This window comes from Prionailurus bengalensis, chromosome D3 (genome assembly GCF_016509475.1).
Source record: "Prionailurus bengalensis isolate Pbe53 chromosome D3, Fcat_Pben_1.1_paternal_pri, whole genome shotgun sequence".
In the NCBI taxonomy this organism is placed as follows: Eukaryota; Metazoa; Chordata; class Mammalia; order Carnivora; family Felidae; genus Prionailurus; species Prionailurus bengalensis.
The window spans coordinates 24,433,858-24,456,330 of NC_057356.1; the positions used below are offsets into that span (position 1 = coordinate 24,433,858).

Consider the following 22,473-nt stretch of genomic DNA (forward strand, 5'->3'; position numbering starts at 1 on the left):
CATTCCTTTTTCTTGGGGTCCTCTCTGACCCCTGATATGGCTGGGGACCCAAGATCCGGGGGCACAGTCTCAGAGCCACCTCCTGTGTGCATCTGTGTACGAGGAGCTGAGACCGAGCGCCCGTCCTCCAGTGGCTGGCATTTGCTGTTTGGGCATCTCAGAAAGGTCTCGTTCTGAAACTCTGCTCCCTATACACGTGTCCAACACACCCACCGCCCATATGCACACATTCGCACACGTAACAGCTGTCCTACGGGCCCCTCGAGTCACACACAGAGGGAGCGGTGTCCACTTGGTGGGAGCACAGAGCAGCTTTTACGTTTTCACTTGGTTACCTTTTGAACCAATTTAAATATTTGCCGCAAGTATATTTTACTTCTACTTTTGCTGTTTTCACCAAGGAAAGCGCACATTGCTGCCAAATATTGGTATGGCTAACATTTCCATTAAGTGCTTGTCACAATGACACAATGACAGCTTCCGTCTGCACAAAGGGCTTCACCTGTGCTCTCATCATCTGGTGCTCAGAGCAACCCTGTGCAGCTGGGATGGCTCTCTTTCCTGGACATATCTGGGCGCGTACCCAATACACATGTGTGTTCACAGAAGTTCACACCTGGGTCTCCCAGATTGCAGGGCTGCGGCCACCTCTACTGCAACAACTGTGTCCTTATGTGTCGACTTGGGCATTACTGATGTGACAAGGCCAAATTGATGGCAGAGAGTTCCATGTCATCAGGGGAGGAGGACCCCATGGCCAACACTTTCTCAGCAAAGATTTCAAAACTCAAGAGCCCAAGTAACGGGGCCCTCCAATTGATTACACTCTTTCCGCTTCTCGCACACAGGCTATTGAACAGGCGGAAGTAAGACCTTCTCATTTGTTGGATCGCTGTGTTTACCAAGAGAAGAAAAGCTGGGAAAAAATCCCGTGTTCTTCCTCACAACACTTAAGTACAGACTAGATAATTCCAGGTCATAAGATGAGCAGAGTATTTACAAACGGCTTTCGAGTTAAAATCGCACATCTGTTTTGGATCCCAGACACCAGGGCTTTTTGGTTTTTGATTCAAATGATCATCTGAACAAGGCACTTCAGAAGAAGAATTTTTATTTATTTTGCTATCTACATATTAATTAACTAATTAATATTTTTTGAGAGAGCGAGAGCAAGCATGGGAGAAGGGGAGAGGGAGAGAGGGAGAGAGAGAATCCTAAGCAGGCTCCATGCTCAGTGTAGAGCCCAACACAGGGCTTGATCCTACTTCCCTGAGATCATAACCTGAGCCGAAATCAAGAGTCAGATGCTCAACCGACTGAGCCACCCAGATGCCCCAGAAGAGACATTTTATTATAATCTTAACAACCATAGCACATATCAGAACTTACTGCTTCTGTGTGTGTGTGTGTGTGTGTGTGTGTGTGTGTGTGTGTGTATTATGTGTATATAGATTCCTGGCAGGTAAACAATCATTTGTCTTCAGATCAACAGAAGGTTTGTTCTCTGGTAACTGTTAGATAATAGTGTGGATTAACAATCTTGAGATGATACAGGGAAAAGCAATTTCTAGAGTAATAGACAAGAGAAGCATTTCCAGAGAGAGGAGTATATGACAGTGACTTTGGCTTTCTGATGAGAAATGCTAATACCTGCAGGGCAGTGTCAACACGGAATGCTGGAGGGGCCACTCCCTAGTGTGGATTTGATCTAGTGGGTTTGACTTCACAGTGTGTGCTTGCTGGACCACATCCCCTGTGGTTGTAAAGTCTGGAAAATGATATGAGTGCACTCACAGGGAGGGATTTTCTGAGAATAGCCTTCACATTGTCCTTGTCCTCATGGGTGATTCTAGCACCTTCCTCCAGCATGCAGCTCACATTCTTCCCACCCATTGACTCTTGCTGGCCTATTCCCCATGTGCCCCACAGGGTTGAAGGATGCCAGAGCAGCTTCTAGCTCTGCAGGAAGGCCACATAGTCCCTGAGGTCACCTTCCAGCCCCCCGCCCCCCACAGCAGGCCTCTCAGAAGTTTGCTTAAACCAAAGAGGGGGGCTTAATAAGGTTATGGGGATGAGGAGTCCCATGAAATCCAAGGCAAGCCTGGAACAGAAAAGGAAAGCAGAGGGGAGTCCCAGGGCTGCATGGGGCAGGCTGGTTCTCACCGCCACTCGGCCATCTGCTTCATGAACACTTCCTACTGCAGATGTCCAGTTTGCAGTTGAAAGTACAACACACTCCTTGCTGCCTGCTCTCAGTCCCAGAGTGGGAGAATGGCCCCTGGGCTCACATACAGCTTACTGAGCTAGCCACAGGAAGTCACGCTCAGATCTCCCTGAACTCCAATGCACAAATGTTGGGGAAAGGAACCTGATTGGCCTAGCTCAGGACAGATGTCCACCTCTGGCCCAGTCAGCACTGGGGGTCCTCGGGTATGAACTTGGCACTGGGAACTCACGCCCATGACCCTGTGGATCAGGGAGGCAGTTTCTAGAATAGAATCTTTACGATCAGGGCAGATGCCCCAGTGCTGCCTAGTATGCCACCACCTTCTCTCCTCCTGAAGGAATAGCCTGCTTTCCTGCTTTAAAGCCTCACATCTCTGCTTCTGGATTTTTCTCTTATGTCAGACAATGCATGGAATAGGATGCTTTTTCTCCAGCTTCGCCTTTCCTTGTTCTCCCTAAAAGTAAGCCCAAGGCTCCTTTTATCTTAAAGGTTCACTTCTAGTCTCTATTAAAAAAAAAAAAAAAACAGACAGTGTCTAGCAAATAATTTGCATGGGAAAATTTCAGAGGTCTCAGAAATCTTGAGTTCCCGAAGTCCCAGAGTTTCTGGGATTCTTGCTAAGTGGCTTCTGGGATAAATGGGTCTTTTTCAGCTATTGGCAGAGTGGCCGTGTAAAGCCTGGTGGGCATCCACATTACTTATCATAGGCACATCTGTTCGTATCTTTAAGACATGCTCTGCTGTGCAGCCCTGCGGTTCTCTAACCTGGGTGCACCGGTCAGACGTGGCCTCTTGCAATCAGGAAGCCCCACGTGATAATACGCAGTGGCGGCAAATCGAGTAACTCTTGCTTCCTCAAGTTTTGTCAATTACACAGAGGTCTTTGCTTTGCAAGAAGGGGCATTTTCCTGCCCCGATGTGATCCCACAGGGCTACTGGCATACGAGCTGCCTCACCGCCCTGTGCACCAGAAACCAAAGATGGGTCGGTCTCTCATGCACCATTTCTAGCTTCAGGGTTGCAAGCGGCTGGTCTTTGGCAAGGAATTGGTTATCAGCGCAAAAGAAGCCAGGAGATGCTTTCGGGGGGAGGAAGAAAGAATGAGTTAGCAAGGGGTCTCGAGACATAAATAAAAGTGTGGAGCTTCAGTCACAACTGTCAGAGTGATGACGGAGAGTGTGTACTTGGAGAGATCAGGAGGCCATACTTACAAATGAAAATCCTCTCCCGAGCCTCTTGCCAAGCCCTGTCCCTGAGAAGAGAATGGGCTCTGGCACAGCTCTGTGGTGCTTGATTCATGGGCCGTTTCCATCTCTTGGGGGAGAGCTGCATGTGAACAGCATTCTGGAGCCTGCCTGTGGTGATGGCATGATTTATATTCCCTGGAGTAGGCGGGGGCTGGGTTTCTCCTGGGGTCCCGGGAGCAGATGTTGGCAGGGCAGGTGGGCACCACAGAGAAGCTGCGGCCCACCTGCTGGACCGTCCCCTCTCAGCCCCGCTCCAGGTCCTGTGCTGTCGTCCTCTACTGACTTTAACCTTTCGCCTTCATTGTTCTCTGTGACTGAGATGATCTAAACCTCAGCCATCCACCCAACTCCATGCAGGGGCTGGGGCGGGATCCAGCCTGGACTCCGGCCAGTAGGGAAGTGCCAGGTCAGGGGCCTGGAGCAAGAACAGAGACCTCTGCCTCTCTCGGAGGTCCAGGAGTAGAAAGGGCCAAGTCCGAGCCAGAAACCTTAGGCCTCAAGAGCCGCAGGAAAGAGGAGATAGTGTGGTGATCAGGCCCAGAGGGCAGGACAGATAGGCCAGCCAAGAGTCCTAAGCTGGGTCAATAGGACTGGAATGTGAGCAGAACGGGGAGAAGAGAGGTTTGGTGCATCCCCAGCTTGCCAGTGCTGGGCAGCTGACTGGGTCAGGAGTGCCCCCCTCCACTCCTCCTGCCTTGCCACCTGGCTCCCATCCTCTCCCCCGAGGCCTTCTGGTCTCCCCTTTGCTGAACCGTGACTACTGGTTTTATCTGCAGAGCCAACACTTCTCCACTGTTCCTTCTATTTCACAACACAGCCCTTGGAAGAGTGGCCAAAGCCAGGCCATGAGTCGAAGTGCTCCAGGGACTCTTTCTACACGACCCCTGGCTGTATACTTATTCATACTCTCACCTTTATCCTCTCTCTCCCATCGCCTGCCGATTGTTCATTTAGCCTCTCTCTGTGTACACACATACACACACATCTACATACACACACCACCGTGTCAATTTATTTTCTTGTGTTGCAGGGATTAGTGTGCCCATCTAGCACCTTCTCAGAGCTTTTCAGGGGCAGAGGCTTGTTTTCATTTGGAATAATCCCAGCCAAGAGCTGGGCACACACTGGTCACACAATGAATGTTTTTGAGGTTGGTTGACCTGATGACCGGATGGATGAATGTGTGGCACCAAAGTGTATCTTACCTTTCTAAATCCCTCTCAAGATTTGGTGCTAGCAGGATTTATTTTATTTTAGTTAAGTTTAACTTACAGTATGTACCAGCCAGGACCAAAGCAGGAACAAGGAACCATGCTAATTCGAACAGGGATAATTTAAGATAAAGAATTGTTAAGTGTGGGGTACCTGGGTGGCTCAGTCAGTTAAGCGTCCGATTCTTGATCTCAGCTCAGGTCACGGTATCACAGTTGATGGGATCGAGCCCCGTGTCAGGCTCTGTGCTGACAGTGCAGAGCCTGCTTGGGATTCTCTCTCTCCCTCTCTCTGCCTCTCCGCCTGCCTCTTTCTCTCCCTCTAAATAAATGAACTTAAAAATCCTTGTAAACTGTAACAGAGATTAGATTAGAGGGATTCGCTAGTGAAAGTATTCTAAAAAACGCAGGAATCACAGATACAAGGAGCAGTCACTGCCCTTGAGGACTGAGACAGAGTGCCCAAGGAAGAGGGTCCCCACTCCCAACTGAGGGCTGAGATGTGGACCTGTTTGGAGAAGTTGCTGTGGTCTCACACTAGTGGAACTTGCTGGAAATCCACCCTCAGAGTTTGCAAACATATGTTCTCCAGGGTGCTGAGGAAAGGGAGATACCTTCATCTACTACAGAACCACCCAAGGAGTGGTTACCACGGGAGGCTGATGACCCCTGGGGGTGCCGGCTGCTGTGTTTTGCAGAAGTGGTTCTGTGGAGAAAGTCCCCCTGCCCCCGCCGCTCCAGGAACGAGGTCCTGGAGAAACCTCTGGTGGGGCAAAAGCCAGATGCCAGAGAAACTGCTTGCACCCCATGATCTGCACACTGGAGAAGCTGCCCATGCAGAAGGAGCCAGACCCCAGGGAAGCTGCGCCTGCTTCAGGAGCCTGCTGAACCAGCACGCTGCAACCAGGAAGGCAAAACCTCTTCCTCCTCTATGTCTCTCCAGCGCCCTCTGCTGACAAAGCTCAAACCTGTGCCAGCTGGCCCTTAAATGGCCATGATCCATTATTTTGGAGCAGGCAATGAGGGATGAATTTGGAGCACAGAGGCAATAAATGGGTAACTGGCACACAGTCAAAGTTACTCTTTTGGTGTACGGTTCCATGAATTTTAATCCATATGTAGGTTTGTGTGACTGCCACCACAATCAGGATACAGAACACTTCCATCATCCTAAATAACTATTATCTTTTTCTTTAATGTTTATTTATTTTTGAGAGAGAGAGACAGTCCGAGCGGGGAGGTGCAGAGAGAGTGCTCTGTACAGACAGAAGAGAGCCTGATGTAGGGCTTGAACCCATGAACTGCAAGATCATGACCTGAGCCAAAGTCGGACACTCAACCAACTGAACCGCCCAGGTGCCCCAAATAACTATATCTTTTATAGTCTACTGTATAACTCCCTCTACCCCTAATCCCCAGCAACCACTGATCAGTTCTCTGTAACTATGGTCTTTTCCTTTGGAGAATGTCCTATAAATAGAATCATACTATTTACATAACCTTTCAACACAGGCTTCTTTCACTCAACCTAAAATTTTTGAGTCTTCTGTATTGTTGACTGTATCAGCAGCTCATTCCTCTTTATTACTGAGTATTCCATTGTATGGATGTACTTGTTTGCTTACACTCATAGAAGAACCTTTGGGTTGGTTCCGGTTTGGGGCAATTACGACTAGAACTGCTTGAAACATTCACTGATTACTACCTGAGGGTTTGCAGGGTAAATAAGTTCATTTCCTCAGGAGTAGAATCTCTGGGTCATATAGTAAATATATCGTTCACTGTGTAAGAAACTTCAGAGCACGTTCCAGAATGACTATACCCTTCTGCTTCCCCCACTTGCAGTAGATGAGCGTTCCAGTTCCTCCATCTTGTCAGCACCTGATATTGTCAGCATTGTCAGTATCTTGTCGTGGTTTAAATTTGCATTTCTCTTATGGCCAAGATACCGAACACCTCTTCATGTGCTTATTTCTTACATTGTGCCATTCTTACATTCTCTTTGGTGAAGTGATCATTCAAATCTTTTGCCCACTTTTCAAAATTGAGTTGTATGTTTTCATCTTGTTGAGTTTGAAAGGTCTTTACATATTCGGGATACATGTCCTTTGACAGATAATGTGGTTTGCAAATATTTTCTTTTGGTCTGTAGCTTGTCATCTTCTTCTCTCGACAGTGTCTTTCACAGAGCATAAGTTTAATTTTTATGACATCAGTTCTATCAATTATTTCCTTATGCATCATGTTCTTGTAAAATGTTGAAGAAGTCTGTCATTAACCTTAGGTCACAAAGTTTTCTCCCATATTTTCTTCTAAAAGTTCTAGAGTTTTACATTTTTATATTTAGATTTGTGATTCATTTTGAATTACTTTTTGTGTAAGGTGTAAAGTTTAGTCTGAGGTTCATTTTACAGGGCTCTCTCTCTCTCTCTCTCTCTCTGTCTCTCTCTCTCTCTCTCTTTTTTTTTTTTTTTTTGGTATGTGGATACCCAGTTGTCCCCAAGCCATTTATTGAAGACTCTCCTTCCTCTACTAAATTGTCTCTGCATTTTGTCAAAAGTTAATTGGCTGTATTCAGGTGTCTATTTTGGGGCTCTGTTCTGTTCCATTGATCTACATGTCCATACTTTTACTAATACCACACTCTCTTTGTGACTGTAACTTTATAGTAAGTCTTAAAATCTGTCAGTCATTCTTCCAGCTAAGTTATACTTCTTGAAAAAATTATTTTTTTTTAAGAGAGAGCACAAGTAGGGGAGGGGTAGAGAGAGAAGAAGAGGGAGAAGGAGAATCTCAAGCAGGCTCCATGCTCAGCACAGAGCCCAATGTGGGCGCTTGATCTCATGACCACAAGTTCATGACCTGAGCCAAAATCAAGACGCTTAACCAACTGAGCCACCCAGGTGCCCCTCCTTCAGAATTGTTTTACCTGCTTTAGCTCATTTGTCTTTTTATATAAATTTTAGAATCAGCTTCTCTGTAGCTACAAAAATGTCTTGAGATTTTGACTGGAATTATGTTAAACTTGTAGATCAGTTTGGGGAAAATTGCTGTCTTTATTATATTGAATTAAAACCCATGAACATGATATGCCTCTCTGCTTATTTAGATCTTTGATTTCCTTCATCAACATTTTGTAGTTTTCAGCCTACAAATCTTATGTATATATTTTTAAATTTTTTTAATGTTTACTTATTTATTTTGAGAGAGAGAGAGACAGAGAACAAGCAGGGGAGGGGCATAGGGAGAGGGAGAGAGAGAATCCCAAATGGGCTCCATGCTGACAGCACGGAGCCTGATCTGGAGCTCGATCTCATGAACCATGAGATCATGACCTGAGCCGAAACCAAGAGTTGAATGTTTAACCGACTGAGCCACCCAGGTGCCCCTCTTGTATATATTTTGTTAGATTTATACCTACGTATTTCATTTTGGGAGCTATTATAAGTGAGATCATTTTTAAAATTTCAGTTTGGAATTGTTTGTTGCTAGTATGTAGAAATACTGACTTTTTGTGCATTGTGTTTTTTTTTTAACATTTATTTGTTTATTCTTGAGAGAGAGAGAGAGAGAGAGAGAGAGAGAGAGAGAGAGAGAGAGCACGAGTCAGGGAAGGGCAGAGAGAGAGAGAAGACAGACAGACAGACAGAGAATCCCAAGCAGGCTCCGCACTGTCAGCATAGAGCCTGGTGTGGGGCTCGAACCCATGAACTATGAGATCATGACCTGAGCCAAAGTTGGATGCTTAACCAACTGAGCCACCCAGGCACCCCTTGTACATTGCTTTTATATCCTCCAACTTCATGAAACTCAATGGCTTTAGTAGTCTTTTTGTATATTCCTTAGCATTTTCTACATAGATAACCCATGTCTTCTTTGAATAGATACTTTCTTTTCTTCCTTTCCAATCCATAGGACTTTTGTTTCTTTCTCTTGCCTTTTTGCACTGATAAGGACTTCCAGCTCTGTGCTGAATATGAATGGTGTGAACTGACATACCTACCTTGTCCCCAAGGTAAGTGTGATATTAGCTGCAGGCTTGTTGTAGTTGCTCTTTATCAGGTCGATGACATGCTCTTTTATATTGCTCATTTGCAAATTTTTATCATAAGTTGATGTCAGATTTTGTCATATGGTTTTCTGTATCAATTGATATAAACATGTATCTTTTTCTTTAGTCTGTTAATATAGTGGATTATATTGACTGATTTTTCAAATATTGAATAAGCCTTACGTTCCAGGATTAGCCCTACTCCCCTCTGACTGTAGTGTATAATTCTTTGTATATGTTGCCGAATTCTATTTGATGATGCTTTGTTGATTGTTTTATGTCTGTTTTCACTTGATCTATGGAATATTGGTTTGTAGAGTTTTTTTCCTCATGTTATCTTTGTCCACTTTTGGTATCAGGGTAATACAGGCTGCATAAAATGAGCTGGAAAATGTTCTTTCCTCTAGTTGCCAGAAGTGATTGTGTAGAGTTAGTATTATTTCTTCTTTAAATGTTTGATAGAATTTACCATTGAAACCATCTGGACCTGGATGTCATTTTGGATAGTTTTCAACTATGAATATAATTCTTTGGTAGTTGTAGGACTATTCAGGTTATCTGTTTTATTTTGGATGAGTTTTAGTGGTTTGCAGTTTTTGAGTAATTAGTCCATTTCATCTAAGTTGTTGAATTCATATGTGTAGAGTTGTTTGTAGTATTCTCTTATTATCCTCTTAATTTCCTTGAGCTCACTAGTTAGGTTTCCTCTTTCATCTCTGATATTGATAATTTTTGCATTCCCTCTTATATACTTGGTCTATCTGGACAGAGGCTTATCAATTTTATTGATTTCTTTTAAAGAGAACCAACTTTTTGTTTCATTGATTTTTTTTTTTTTAGAGATTTGTTTTAGGGGCGCCTGGGTGGCTCAGTCAGTTGAGTGTCCGACTTCAGGTCAGGTCATGATCTTGCAGTTTGTGAGTTTGAGCTCTGTGTTGGATTCTGTGTCTCCCTCTCTCTTTGCTCCTCTCCCACTCGCACTCTGTTTCTGTCTCTTTCTCAAAAATAAATAAAACATTAACAAAAAAAAGTTTAAGGTTTGTTTTCCTCTTTTCAGTTTCATTGATTTCTGCTCTATTATTTTTTTCCCTCTTGTTTTGGTTTGTTTTGCTTTTTTTCCCCCTAGTTTCTGAAAGCTCAAGTTTAGATTATTAATATCAGATCTTTTTTCTTTTTTTGTTTTACATTTTTATTTTTAATTTTAAGTGGGCTCCATGTCCAATGTGGGGCTTGAACTCATGACCCTGAGATCAAGAGTCACATGCTATACCAACTGAGCTAGCCAAGCACCCCCAGATCTTTTTTTCTAATATAAACACTTAATGCTATAAAGGTAACTCTAAGGCTTTATATATAGCCCACAGATTTTATGTTGTATTTTCAGTTTTTTTCAGCTAAAAATATTTTTTAATTTCCCTTAAGTCTTCTTTGACAGTTATTTAGAAGTGTTGCTTAGTTTCCAAGTGTTTGGAGATCTCCCTGTTATCTTTCTTTTCTCACTTTCAAATCTAATTCCATGGTGGGCAGAAGACATGTTTTGCAAATTTGCAATTATTTTAAATTTGTTAAGGTTTGTTTTACCACCCAGGGTATGGCCTATCTTGGGGAATGTTCTGTATGCATTTGACAAGAATTTATATTCTGCTGTTATTGGGTGTAGTGTTCTCTAAATGTCAGTTTTATTCAGTCAGTTGATGATGTTGTTCAATTCTTCTCTAATTTTGTTGATTTTCTGTTTACCAATTCTGTCAGCTAGTGAGAAAAGTATGTGGAAAGCCTCTGCCAATTCAGCCACTTCTTTCAGTCCTGTCAGTTTTTGCATCATTTATTTTGAAACTCTGTTGATAGGTAAATATACACTTAGAATAATTTTATGTTCTTGGTGAGTTGGATCTTTTGTTATTGTGTAATATTCCTCTCTATTCCTGGTAGTTTTCTTTGCTCTGAAGTCTAATTTGATCTTCATATACATAACCATTCCAGCTTTGTTGTTTTTAATTTTTTTAACATTTAGTAATTTTTGGGAGACAGAGAAGGAGTGTGAGCAGGGGAGGGGCAGAGAGAGAGGGAGACACAAATCTGAAGCAGGCTCCAGGCTCTGAGCTGTCAGCACAGAGCCCAACTTGGGGCTCAAACCCACAAACTGTGAGATTATGATCTGAGCTGAAGTTGGATGCTTAACTGACAGAGCCACCCAGGAACCCCAGCTTTGTTTTGAATAGTGTTTGCATGGTATATCTTTTTATATCTTTTTACTTTTAACTTGCCTATATCATTTTATTCAAAGTGAACTTCTTGTAGAAGCATTTAATTGGGTATGTTTTTTAATTCCATTCTGTTGATGTCATGTTTAGACCATTTATATTTAATATAATTATTGATACCTGTTGATTTATGTATGTCATATTAATATTTGTTTTGTTTTTCAATTTACATTACTCTGTTTTCTCTTCCTTCTTTTGGGTTACTTGAACTTTTTTTAAAAACCTATTGTAATGTATCTCTTATATCTCTGACTAGATCTCTTTTTATAGCTCTTTAATGGTTGCTCCAGAGATTATAATATACATACTTTTCACAGTCTGCAAGCTCTATACTATTGATATTTTATTAATTCGAGTGAAATGTAGAAATCTTACCACCATGGAGTGACCTTTCCCTCCACCCTCATCTTGCATTTGTCTTGTATACTACATCTACGTACATTAAGATTCCATCGAACAGTGTTAGGAGAAGAATAGTCTATTATATTTACTCAGACATTTAATATTTGTTACTCTCCCTTCTTCCCTGATGTTCCTTGTTTCCTTCAGGTATCATTTCCCTTCTGTCTGAATAAGTTTCTTTAACAATTATTTTAGTGTAGGTCAGCTATTAATGAATTCTCTTACTTTTTGTATCAGTTATATATTGCTAAATAACAAATTCCCAAAAATTTAGTGGCTTAAACAATAAAAATTTATTATCCCACCATTTCTATGGGTCAGGACCCTGGCATGGCTTAGTTTGGTCCTCTGTTTCAGAGTCTGTCTTGAGGCTGTAATCAAAGTATTAGTTACAGTTGAGGTTTTGTCTAAATGCTTGACTGGAGAAGAATCCATTTCCAAGCTTACCTGATTATTGGCAGCATTTATTTCTTTTTAGCCTGTTGGACTGAGAGTCTCAGCTCCTTCCTGGCTGTTGGCCAAACACTGTGCTGGATTACTTGCCATGTAGTCCTCCCCAACATGGCTTCTTACCTCAGCCATGTACAAACCAAGAGGCAGTAGAAGTTAGAGTCTTATATAACATAATCACAGAAGTAACACCTATCACTGTGCCATATTCTGTTGGTTAGAGGAAAGTCATAGGTCCTACCCACCCTCAGGGAGGGGATAGATTGCATAAGCATGAACAAGAGAGTATGTCTGTAACCTCCAGGTGCCAGTTTTCCTTTATCCGAGAATGTTTATATTTCACTATCGTTTATGAAGGATATTTTCACTGGACATGGAATTCTAGGTTGGTCATTCTTTTTTTTTTTTCAACATTTAAAAAATAAATTTCCACTTCCTTCTGAGTATCCATGGTCTCTGATGAGAAATCCTCAGTTGTTTGAATTATTATTTTCCCTATGCATAATGCATATTTTATCTCTGGTTGCTTTCAAGATTTTTTTTTCTTTGTCTTTAGTTGTCTGCCATTTAATATGATGCATCTGGTCATGCATTTCCCTCGGTTTATTCTGTTTGTGGTTCACTCAGCTTCTTGATCTGTAGATTTATGTCTGACACCAAATTTGGGAAATTTTCATTCATTATTCCCTCCATGTTTTTCTGCTCTACACTCTTTCTCCTCTCATTCGTGGGCTCTGAATACATAAACGTTAGGTCTTTTGGTATAGAACCACAGGTCCCTTGGGTTTGTCCATTTTACAGAAAACAAAACAAAACAAACACAACTCTCTTTTTTTTCTATTGATCAGATTGGATCATCTCTATTGCTTTTCTATCTTTAGGTCCATCGATTTTCTTCTCTTATCTCCATTCTGCTATTGAGCCCCTACTGTGAGGTTTCATTTCAGTTATTTGTTTTCAGTTCCAAATTTTTCATTTGCTCCTTCTTTTTTAAAAAAAAAATATTATTATTATTTTTAAGTAGGTACTATGCCCAACATGGGGCCTGAACTCACAGCCCTGAGATCAAGAGTCATGTGTTCTACCAACTGAGCCAGCTAGGTGCCCTTCATTTGCTCCTTCCTAATAGCTCATGTGCTTTGTTGAGATCTTCTTTCTTGCCGTCTTTGCAAGAGTCTTGCCCTTATGTGTAGCACTTTTAAATAGTTGCTTTAAGGTCTTTGGCAAACAGTTCCAACATTTGTGTTATCCTAGCACAATTCCAAAAGGCATCTGGTGATTGCTTTTTCCCCTGCAAGTTGAGATTTTCCTAGTTATCCAGATGCTGAGTAATTTGGGATTATATCCTGGACATTTTGAATTATGTTATTGAATTATGTTAAACTCTGGGTCTTGTTTGACTCCTATGGAGGATATTGGTGTTTTTGTTTAGGTAGGCAGTTGGGATTCAGGTCATAAGCTGTGACCAGCTTTCATTGTAAATTCCATTTTCAAAGTTTTTACCATGCTCCTCAAGTCTGCCCCACAGGTGCACTGTTCAGTGGCCTGTTCAGGAACTGGGCAGCGGCCCATCTTGTGTTTAGGTTCTCATAATCTTTATACATGTGCAACTTGGGGTGAATCCAGGAATTCATAAACAACTATATGTGTTCCCTTTCCTCAATCCCTCCCTGTGTTGTCACCAGTGGTTTTCAATTCCCCAGGGCTCTTCTTTTTGGCCCACTCATCAAAAAGCTGGAGCTTTATTTACACTGTCACCCCACCCCTTCGCTACACCTTTCCTGCAGGGCCTTTCACATCAAGGACCGAGGGTCAGTGGGGGAAAGGAAGAGAAAAAGCAGAGGGGTTACCCTGCCCTTATGGGGCCACATTTCCTCTGGTTATACCCAAAGTTTTCCTTTCCCTTAGAGTTGGACTCCTTCCCGCCCTCGCTGCTGCTCTCACTGCCACTACTAACTCAGGAACATTTGCGGCCTAGAACATGAGAACAGAGATGAGAGAATAAGAAAAAGGGGTGGCTTTTTTCTGTTCTCTCTGAGTAAGAAATATAGGACCCCTCCCAGAGCTTTGTCTGTTCCCACTGATGCCCACTTCTGTGTTTTGGGCTGCATGGAGACCTGGCTGAGGGATTCCAGAGACAGAACAATGTGAAGCTCACTATTGATTTGGTGGCACTTTAGTTTCTGGTCTTCTTCCCCAATCTGCCTGATATTATTTACTTTTCACATTCCTCAGATAGCTGTTTCATGCAGTCTATCCATGGTTTAGAGTTGTATCCAGCAGGAAGGATGGGGTGGAATGTGCTTACTCTGTTTTACCTGGAGCCAGAACCCAGTATAGCAGGATATTTGTAAAAAATACTTAGGAACATTTGTTGAGTGAACAAATGAATGAGGCATCAGAGAGTTGATCTTGACCTCTCCCCTGAGCACCAGACCTGGATTTCCATAGCCTACAGGCATTCTGGAAGGAAGTGTCTAAATAACTGAGTCAACATCTGTATACTTGGCGTCACCAACTACCCTTCTTGTCTGCATGTTCAGCATGTCCAAACTGAACCCACTCCTCTTCCCCCTGAGACCAACTTCTACTTTCAGTTTCTCCATTTGCCACCAGTTGCCCATCCGCCATATTTTAACTGCTACTTGTCCCTTCCGTGAGTTGCCCAGGCAAATAAGTTCTCTTTCTAGTAACATTTCTCCTGTCAGTTTAACCTTGCCACCCTAGTTCATATGTCTGGACTAACGGGGCTGGCCCAACCACAGGACAAGCCAGAACCATGTTGGTGACAATATAGAGAAACAAAAGTCGGGGGAGCCAGCCCAGACAGTCTGTTTCTACAGGGAACAGAGGCTTAGAGCAGAGGAAGGAGCTCCTATCAAGATTTCAGAGCCCAGAGCTCTATGGAAAACTCGCCTCACCTGGCTTGTTGAAGCCCAGGCACCTTAATGTATTAGCACAGTAGCTCCCAAGAATGGGGCTTCTGGTGGGTTCCCGGGGCTGATCACGCTTCAGTGAGCTTAACCCTGGGCCTTCAGGGCTGCTTCTGAGTGGGTGCTGGTAATAGCCACCCAGCTATCCCACATTCTCCTCTCTGGGCCTGTTGACTGTCTCCCAAAAAAGCAGCCCTGAGCCCATCACCCCATGTTCAGAGGCCTGGGCTGACAGTTCTCAACTGCCTTCCAAGTTCCAAGCCCTCCACCATTTATTCCTCCTCCTCTCCCACTCGTACCCTCTGCTCCAGCTCAGCTGGACTATCTCCTTGGCCCCAAAGAGCCCCCACACTACCTTGTCTCCACACCTTTGCTCATCCCACTTTCTGTGCCAGGAAGCACTCCCCCCAAGTCTTTACCTATCAAAGTTGTATTCTTCAAGATGCCTCTCAGCTGCAGCAGATTCTTTTATGCCCTCCCTGTCTTGGTCGTAGGCTGGTACCCTCCATGTGCTCCTTCATAATCCACCTCAGCCGGTAGCCACTAGTCATATGAGCTTATAAGTGCCTTGAAGACAGGTATGGTGTGACCCTCCTCTGTTTAGCCTCTGCAGTCCTTGAACATGGGTCCTGCCCAGTAATCTGTGGAGTCAGAGTGAATGGAATCAGACTAGGTGACGTGCCATCTCTAGAAGGTCTCTCAGAGAGATGGGGGGTGGCGGTTGTGACCGTGACACGAAGGCACTCTTGGGATCCCTGCTGTAGAGACGAGGCTTGTTTTGTAAATGGAAGATTCCTTTGTCTGTGACATCGCCTGTTTGTTTTTCCCTTCGGTGTTAATACTCTGAAGGGTCAGAAAATAGGAAACAACCCCATTAAGCATGAGATTCTGAGGGCTCTGTCTGCGGCTGACAGCAAGAGTGGAACTGCAAGATAATGGAGGCTGATACTGGTTCCGGCCAATTCTTCTCCCTTTTGCAAAGCACCGAATGACAAGCAGATTTCTCAGCTCCAAGCAGGCAGTCGCATTCAGATGATGAATGTGTCCCTGGGCAGAGGAGCTTGTTGAGTGATATTTACCAGGGTCTCTGTGAAGGGCCCTCGGCCCCCAAGGGAGCATTTCAAACCTTCAGCTGCTCGCCTGTTCAGCTGCTGCCCGTGGGCGGAGAGAGGAATTAAACCTCACTCCCTGCTCTCCAGCAGGGTGGAAGCCAGGGTGATTTGTTTAGGTGCTCAGATGGTTCCTGCTTTCTCTTGCTTCCCATATTCACCCCTGCCCCCACCTAGCCAAACGCCAGCTGGGAGTGACAGGCCTGGAGGCTTAGAGGGGAGAGGATGAGTGGGGAAGGCGACACCTAAGACCTGGGTTCACGCCTGGCTCTACAACTTGGGGCTCCTTGGCCAAGTTCCTTGGCTTCTCTGAACTCAGTCTCCTCAGAAGTAAGTTGGAGACAAGAAGAGCCATGTCACAGACAATAAAATGGAAAATACTTTGCATATTAAAAAGTGCTCTCTGGCTTGCGCCATTCATTCATTCACCAGTTCCTTGTTGCATACTCATTGCATGCCAGGCCCTGTGCTGGCTTTGAAGTGCTGTCCAGATAGTGTGCACCCGGAAGGAAAGCGGGCTAATGGCTGTACCAGCTGTTGGCATGGTTCTGGGGTGAAGCCGAGTAGCTGGCCCGCAAAGCATACCTCTGTGCTGTCTTTGAAGACTGCTCCACTTTTGACACCTTTAGGGCTTCAGTCCTTGGGAACCTTTCCCAGGGACCAGGCCTTTGCACGACCTTCTGTAAGGAACATGGCTGAATCGGGGCTCTGGTGCCTAATTACCGGCTGTTAGTGTGGGTTCTCCAGAGAAATGGAACGAATAGGGCAACACACACACACACACACACACACACACACACACACACTCAAGAAATTGGCTCACATGGTAAGGAAGGCCGAGAAGTCCCAAGATCTGCCATCAGCAAGCTAGGGACTCAGGAGAGCCAATGGAGTAAGTTCCAGTCTGAGTCCAGGTCTGAAGGCAGGAGAAGACTAATGGCCCAGCTTGAAGACAGTCAGGGAGAGATGGAATTCTCTCTTACTCAGCCTCTGTGTTCTGTTCAGGCCCTCAGCGGATTGGACAGGGCTCCCACACGGTGGCCAGGGCAGTTTGCTTTCCTCAGTCTTCAGATTCAGATGTCAACCTCATCCAGAAACACCCCCACAGATACACCCAGAGTCATCCCGGAGGGACCCAGTCAAGTTGGCCCATCACACCAGGCTTAACATTCACACAGAGCATTCAGGCTCTTCGGGCAGCTTCTCACACTGTGTGGCTCCATAACGACCCAGTGAGGGGCTCATTGCCCTTCCTGTCATGACATTCTGATGTCACAGGTTCACCAGCCTGTTTTAAGCAGGTCAAGTTCACCTTAAACCCACGTGTTGATGTGCAGAGCCTGTTCCCTCTGGATGCCAGGATGCCCATCCCTCTCTAGGCCCCACTTCTGCAGCATTGAGAGGTTTGTGCCTGGCGGCTGTCTTCTTCCTCCAGGGCCCTGATGCCCTCCTCTCTTCCACCCTGGTTCTTAGTCAGCAGGAGACCTCAAACAGAGTCATTGTCTGGGCAGCACAAAGTCTGAGTGTGACTCTTATGCTAAGGCGGGCAGGCAGAGCTGCTGTATCAGCCTCAAGGCCCTATGAAGTGTGGTGACACCTGTGAGGTGTGAGGGGGACGGGCCCCAGATGGGCAGCGCTGCCTCAGATGCACTCGCTCCTTCGCCCACTTTCTGGGTCACGTTGGGCCACAAAGTACTCAGTGTTTACAGTTCATAAGCCTTTTGTCATTTTAATCGTGCTGATGAATCGAGGCACTCCTGTGTATTTCTGTTTATTTAAAACCCATTGTAGATGTTCTATTGCAGTCTGTCACAGGGGAAATATGAATTTATTAATTTGAAAATTGTAGTCTCCTCATGGTGAGCTTGCCAAATGGGCCCCAATCAGCAACGGTTCTCAAGCCTCCATTTCAAACAGTGCCCGCTCTGCCTGGCATTATAGCCACTTGTACGTGTATCCGTCTCCTTGCGGGGAAATTGCCTTTTCAGGCCGCGTGTCCCGTAGGCCCGGCATGGTGCCTGGCGCACATGAGGCTCTCAGTTACCATTTCTGGAATGGGCTTGACCGGAACGTGGGTTGGGGAGTTTGCACACCGCCACACCCACCCGGGCTCTGCTCCAGCTGTTGAGCACTTTCGGGTGTCTGTTGGATGCCGGGAGCGCGACACTGGTTCAGGCACAGCATCTACTGTCGATAGAGCTCACAGCCAAGTTGGGGCGACAGCCAGCAACGACCAGCCACAGTGCATCTCGAGAAGCCCTAGATGGAGGAGGGAAGAGGGCCACAGGGACACCGAGGGGGCACCGGGCGATGCCGCCTCAGGGAGGCCCTGAGTACCAGGCCTGCACGGGGCAGGGAAGTGGCACGGACCCTCGAGCAGACTTCCACAGCTGAGCGCGTCTTTCTCCGATTGGCTGACCCCGCGATTTCCCTTGCAGGCCCTGTGCCAGCAGTGAGACAGAGAGCGAAGCCGGAGACCTCACGGACCAGCAGTTTGAAGAGATGAACAACAAGCTCAACTCGGTTACCGACCCCACTGGCTTTCTGCGGATGGTTCGCCGCAATAACCTCTTTAACAGGTGCGTGCGGGCTCTGTCCTCCAGCCCGGTTGCAGGATCACACTGATGCTCCTTCCGGCCGTTTGGCCTTCTGGCCCGTGTCATGAGTTTCCAATGAGTTTCCACAGCCCCGTGCTCGTCAGGGCCTCGGGGCCACAGCAGCACCTCTGGGTCGAGCAAGGAAACAGTGACAGGCTAGATGTGAGAATCTGCGTTTGTGTGGGATGGGAGGCCCCTCTTCACGTAGCAGAGAGCCACCCGGCCGCCCGAACAGCAGGCAGAAGCCACACAGAGCAGAGCCACCTACTTCTGGGCCACTTTTGTCAGTAACCTGTGGGCCAGACGCCGGAGATCGAGGGGAGCCACGAAGAGCAGGGATGCCAGCCTTCCTGGCGGAGAACTTGTCCAGACCCCAGCCCACCCATCCACCCTGAGACCCAGTCTCTCCAGTACTTGACCAAATAGGGCTTGAAACTGCCAACCCGCACACCCCCATCTTTTCATCATGGGTAATAACCGAGCTACATCCAGATAAACGGGGGCAGGCAGTTGGGCAGTGAGGGGCAACTGTCCCGTTTTCATTTGGTTGCCCAGCCACAGTCACATAAACTTTTCCAGAAAGACATCCCAGACACTTGGGTCCCTGCCACAGCCTTGACTTTAAAGGGCAGCAGGTCGAGCCTGGAACGCAGGAGGGAAGTGACTGTACCCTGCCTGGCGACCCTGCTCTGTGGGCTGTGGTGTGCCCTGCCCGCTCCTGCTGCAGGCCCTGGTTTCCTCCCGTTATTGTGCTGTCGGGGTGACAAATGTGTGTTTACTTTCCCAGGGACTTGCTGAATGGGATGGAAGCCAAGGGCCAGGGATGTAGGAATTCGCAGCTTGGTTGAAGGAGACCACAACTTTAAGCTGGTTCATTGCCCCGTCCTTTTAGTTTTGTGTAGGGACATGGCCAGGTGGGAGGAGGCAGAGGACCGGGCCTGGGCTCATGTCCCCTTCTGCCAGGGTCTCCGCCTGGGAAACAGGTGACTCTTGACTGCCAGGTGTGGCCATCGTGGTTGGGGACCACGGCGTGAAGGGCTCGGGTTCTGCTTTTGCCGCTCGCCAGCTGTGTGAACACTGTCAGGCCGTTTCCTCATCACCGGAATGGGGACAGGCTTTCTACCTTGAAGGGTTCCCTTAACATGGGTACTAAAGGAGCTAATGTATAAATAACATACTGACAGACTTCCTAATGCATAGGAAGTGCCATACACCTGCTGGCTGTACTGTTTTGAGTAAAGTGGGAAGGACAGTGCTAAGCTTGAATTCCTAAGATAAGGTGGGGGGATAAACTTGGGAAGGGATGAGATTTGGGTGCAGCAGGTGGGGGCCACCTAGGGGTGTGGCCTCACCTCCTCTTCCCCTTCGTCTTCCAATGGCACCTCATGTCTTTCACGTGAGAGAATGCCAAAGGCAGGCCATCAGGCATCCGTGGCCGGCCTGATCACAGGCCCGACAGCGGTCGGGAGCCCCTCTTCCGGGGCTTTAGGCGTATGTTAGAAAGGGGTCAGACCAGGTATACCTGAGATCCTAGTTCATCATCCCTGGGTGTGAAGTGGTGTGAATTGTGGATCATGGAGCTGATCGTTTGGGAAAATGGTTTTTGTCCTTCAGATCTGTTCTAACATGGGTCCTATGAGCACAATCAATACTATGGATTAATTTGTGGGTTCATTTAAACAATGCAATCTCAGCCTCGGGCTGGGTGGGGAGCCTGGGCCTCACTGCCCACTGCTCTACGCTTAGTTCCCTCAGCAGCATCCACAGATACTTCCGATCCTCACCTTCTAGAGGTTTCTGAGGGCAGATTGCATGAGGGAGACAGCCTGTGTTTGTTCAGCTTCCACGCAGCAAGCCCATGAGGCCTAGGACAGTTTGCCATGCCAGGTCCCCTCTGCCGCCCATCCCCCCCCCCCCCCCCCCCGATGCACCCGGGAAGGAGGCTCTGGCTTTCATCCAAGAGGAGCAAAGCTAAGGGAGGGACCACAGAGGCCAAGGTGTCCTTGTCAGCTGGAGCAGCGCAGGCCCTTGCGTGCATCCAGTCCAGCCTTGCATTTCACAGCTGAGGGGCACACGTGGGCCAGGGGCTGGAGACCTGCGCAGGAGCAGTGCCAAAGCTGGATTTCAGGTCACTCGTCCCAGCTGCTCTGCCAGCCTGCACCCCCCACACATTCCTTGCACCTCGACAGCTGCCGTGTGCCCTGCCCTGGGGTCCCAGGCCTTCCTCTCTGCCCCTTCCATGTCCAGCAATGTCATTAAGGAGGTGAGCTGGTTTGTCTCTGAACAGAAACGGCTAAGAAGTGGCTTTTCTGCAGATGCCTGATCCTGACTAAGGGCTTGCAGAGTGCTCCCTTCCCCACTCTCCCCCAGGAGCCCACAGAGGTGAAGTGGAGGCAGCCATGTGTGTGGGGCCTTGTGCACTGGGGCAGCACCAGCTCCCCTCCCTGGGGCTCTCCGGCTCGGTGATTCGTGGGCTCTTTGGCCTTTTTGTTCCAGGATGGTTTGCTGGCCTGGTTTGGCAACGAGGCTGCCACGGCTGGTGCAAGTCACGTGAGACCTGGCATCAGAGTCTTCTCTCTTCCCTCCCCAGGACTGGCTCTTTGTTCTGTCTTTGAGTTTGAGGTCTCCATACCCACTGTTTTTCTTGTTGCCTGTGCACTTTGGTAGAAAACACTGCTTGAGCGCAGGGCAGGGACCACTAATGAGAAAAAAGGAGGACTCTTCTCTTGTTTAGCACCCTGACCCTGGTGCAGGCCCACACGACGGAGCTGCAGGCCTCAGAGAGGCTGCCCCTTATCCTGCAGAGTGTTCTGGAACTTATGCTGAAGACTGGAAGGCCAGTGCCGGTGTGCGTGTGGCGGGGGGTATGTGTATATGAGGAGTGTGTGTGCATGCACGTGTATACACGTGTGTGTGCACATACACGCACACACATATGTGGGGCCGAACCTGGGAGCATTCGGATCACAATTGCTACAGGAAAGCGGAGGAAGAATTGGACAGCTTTCGACTGCATAATGGATTCAAGGTCCAAGGGCAGTGCCTTGGCATTGAAGATGCACCCATCCAGGATCAATGAGGACAGGTCTCCCAGAGAGGAATGTCCTCCTTTCTGTTGCTACCATTGGTATAGTGTGCACCATATGTCTTTCCTTTTCCACATGTATGGCTGTGTGTGACACGGTGTGCCAAGGGGCTTCCCTGTTGTCCAGAGATGAGTGGCTAGAGCCTAAACAGTGGACAAAGAAGTGTTAAGTGTCCTCATTCTAGAGATAGGTGCCACAAGGCGCCAGGGCCCTCCCTCAGGTCTCTGCAACCTCTAGCCAGCACCCTAGCCACACACCCACTGCCTCTAAAAGAAGACAGGTAGGGGAATTGGCAAGTGAGGGTCCTGGGCCTGGTCAGAGTGCCCCAAGAGAGTCCCTCACAAAGGCTGGGTTCCTGTAAAGAAGAGGAGAGGTGTCACCATCCCATAGAAACCAGCCCCCTGTGACTGTCGGGGCAGGAAGAGGAGAGCCTAAAGGAAGGCTCCGGCAAGAGTGGGCAGGCCACAGTGTGGTCTGCACGGCCATATCTAGTGTGGCTCTGGCACAGGCCTTTTCCAATAGGTATATCATGTGGACTCGGCCACTGAGGGGCTGCCTGTTGGGCAGAGGACCTCAGCAATGAGTCACGGGCTGTGTAGCCTGGGGCAGCACTGGGGGACTGCCCCCCCCCCCCAGATCTGACTGCCCCATGTTGGGGACAGGGAGTCACCTGGAGGGGCATCAACAGCACTTGATTCCTCCCCCACCACCGCCCTCAACCCCAGAGAGTCAGACCTTGGCAGTGGGGAGGGAGGAGGGCTCCAGAGCCTGCCCTGCCCTTCAACTTCATGAGCAAAAGCCTGGTCTGCGGGGGAGGTGAGATGGGGCGAGATGTGCACTGGACAAGAGGCTGGGGACCACTTCTGCCCCAGATTCCTAGAGGCCTGGGGAAGAGC

At 47.1% G+C, this 22,473-nt stretch overlaps 1 protein-coding gene across 4 annotated transcripts in view; it reads left to right on the forward strand.

The window, feature by feature from the left end:
• TTC28 (tetratricopeptide repeat domain 28) overlaps window positions 1-22,473 on the forward strand; it is a 636,432-nt gene that overhangs the window by 571,490 nt on the left and 42,469 nt on the right. For all 4 annotated transcript variants that reach the window (XM_043558040.1, XM_043558041.1, XM_043558042.1 and 1 more), the window contains one exon: window positions 18,333-18,473. In XM_043558040.1, coding sequence (XP_043413975.1) covers window positions 18,333-18,473 — 141 coding nt within the window. The remainder of the gene's footprint in view (window positions 1-18,332; window positions 18,474-22,473) is intronic.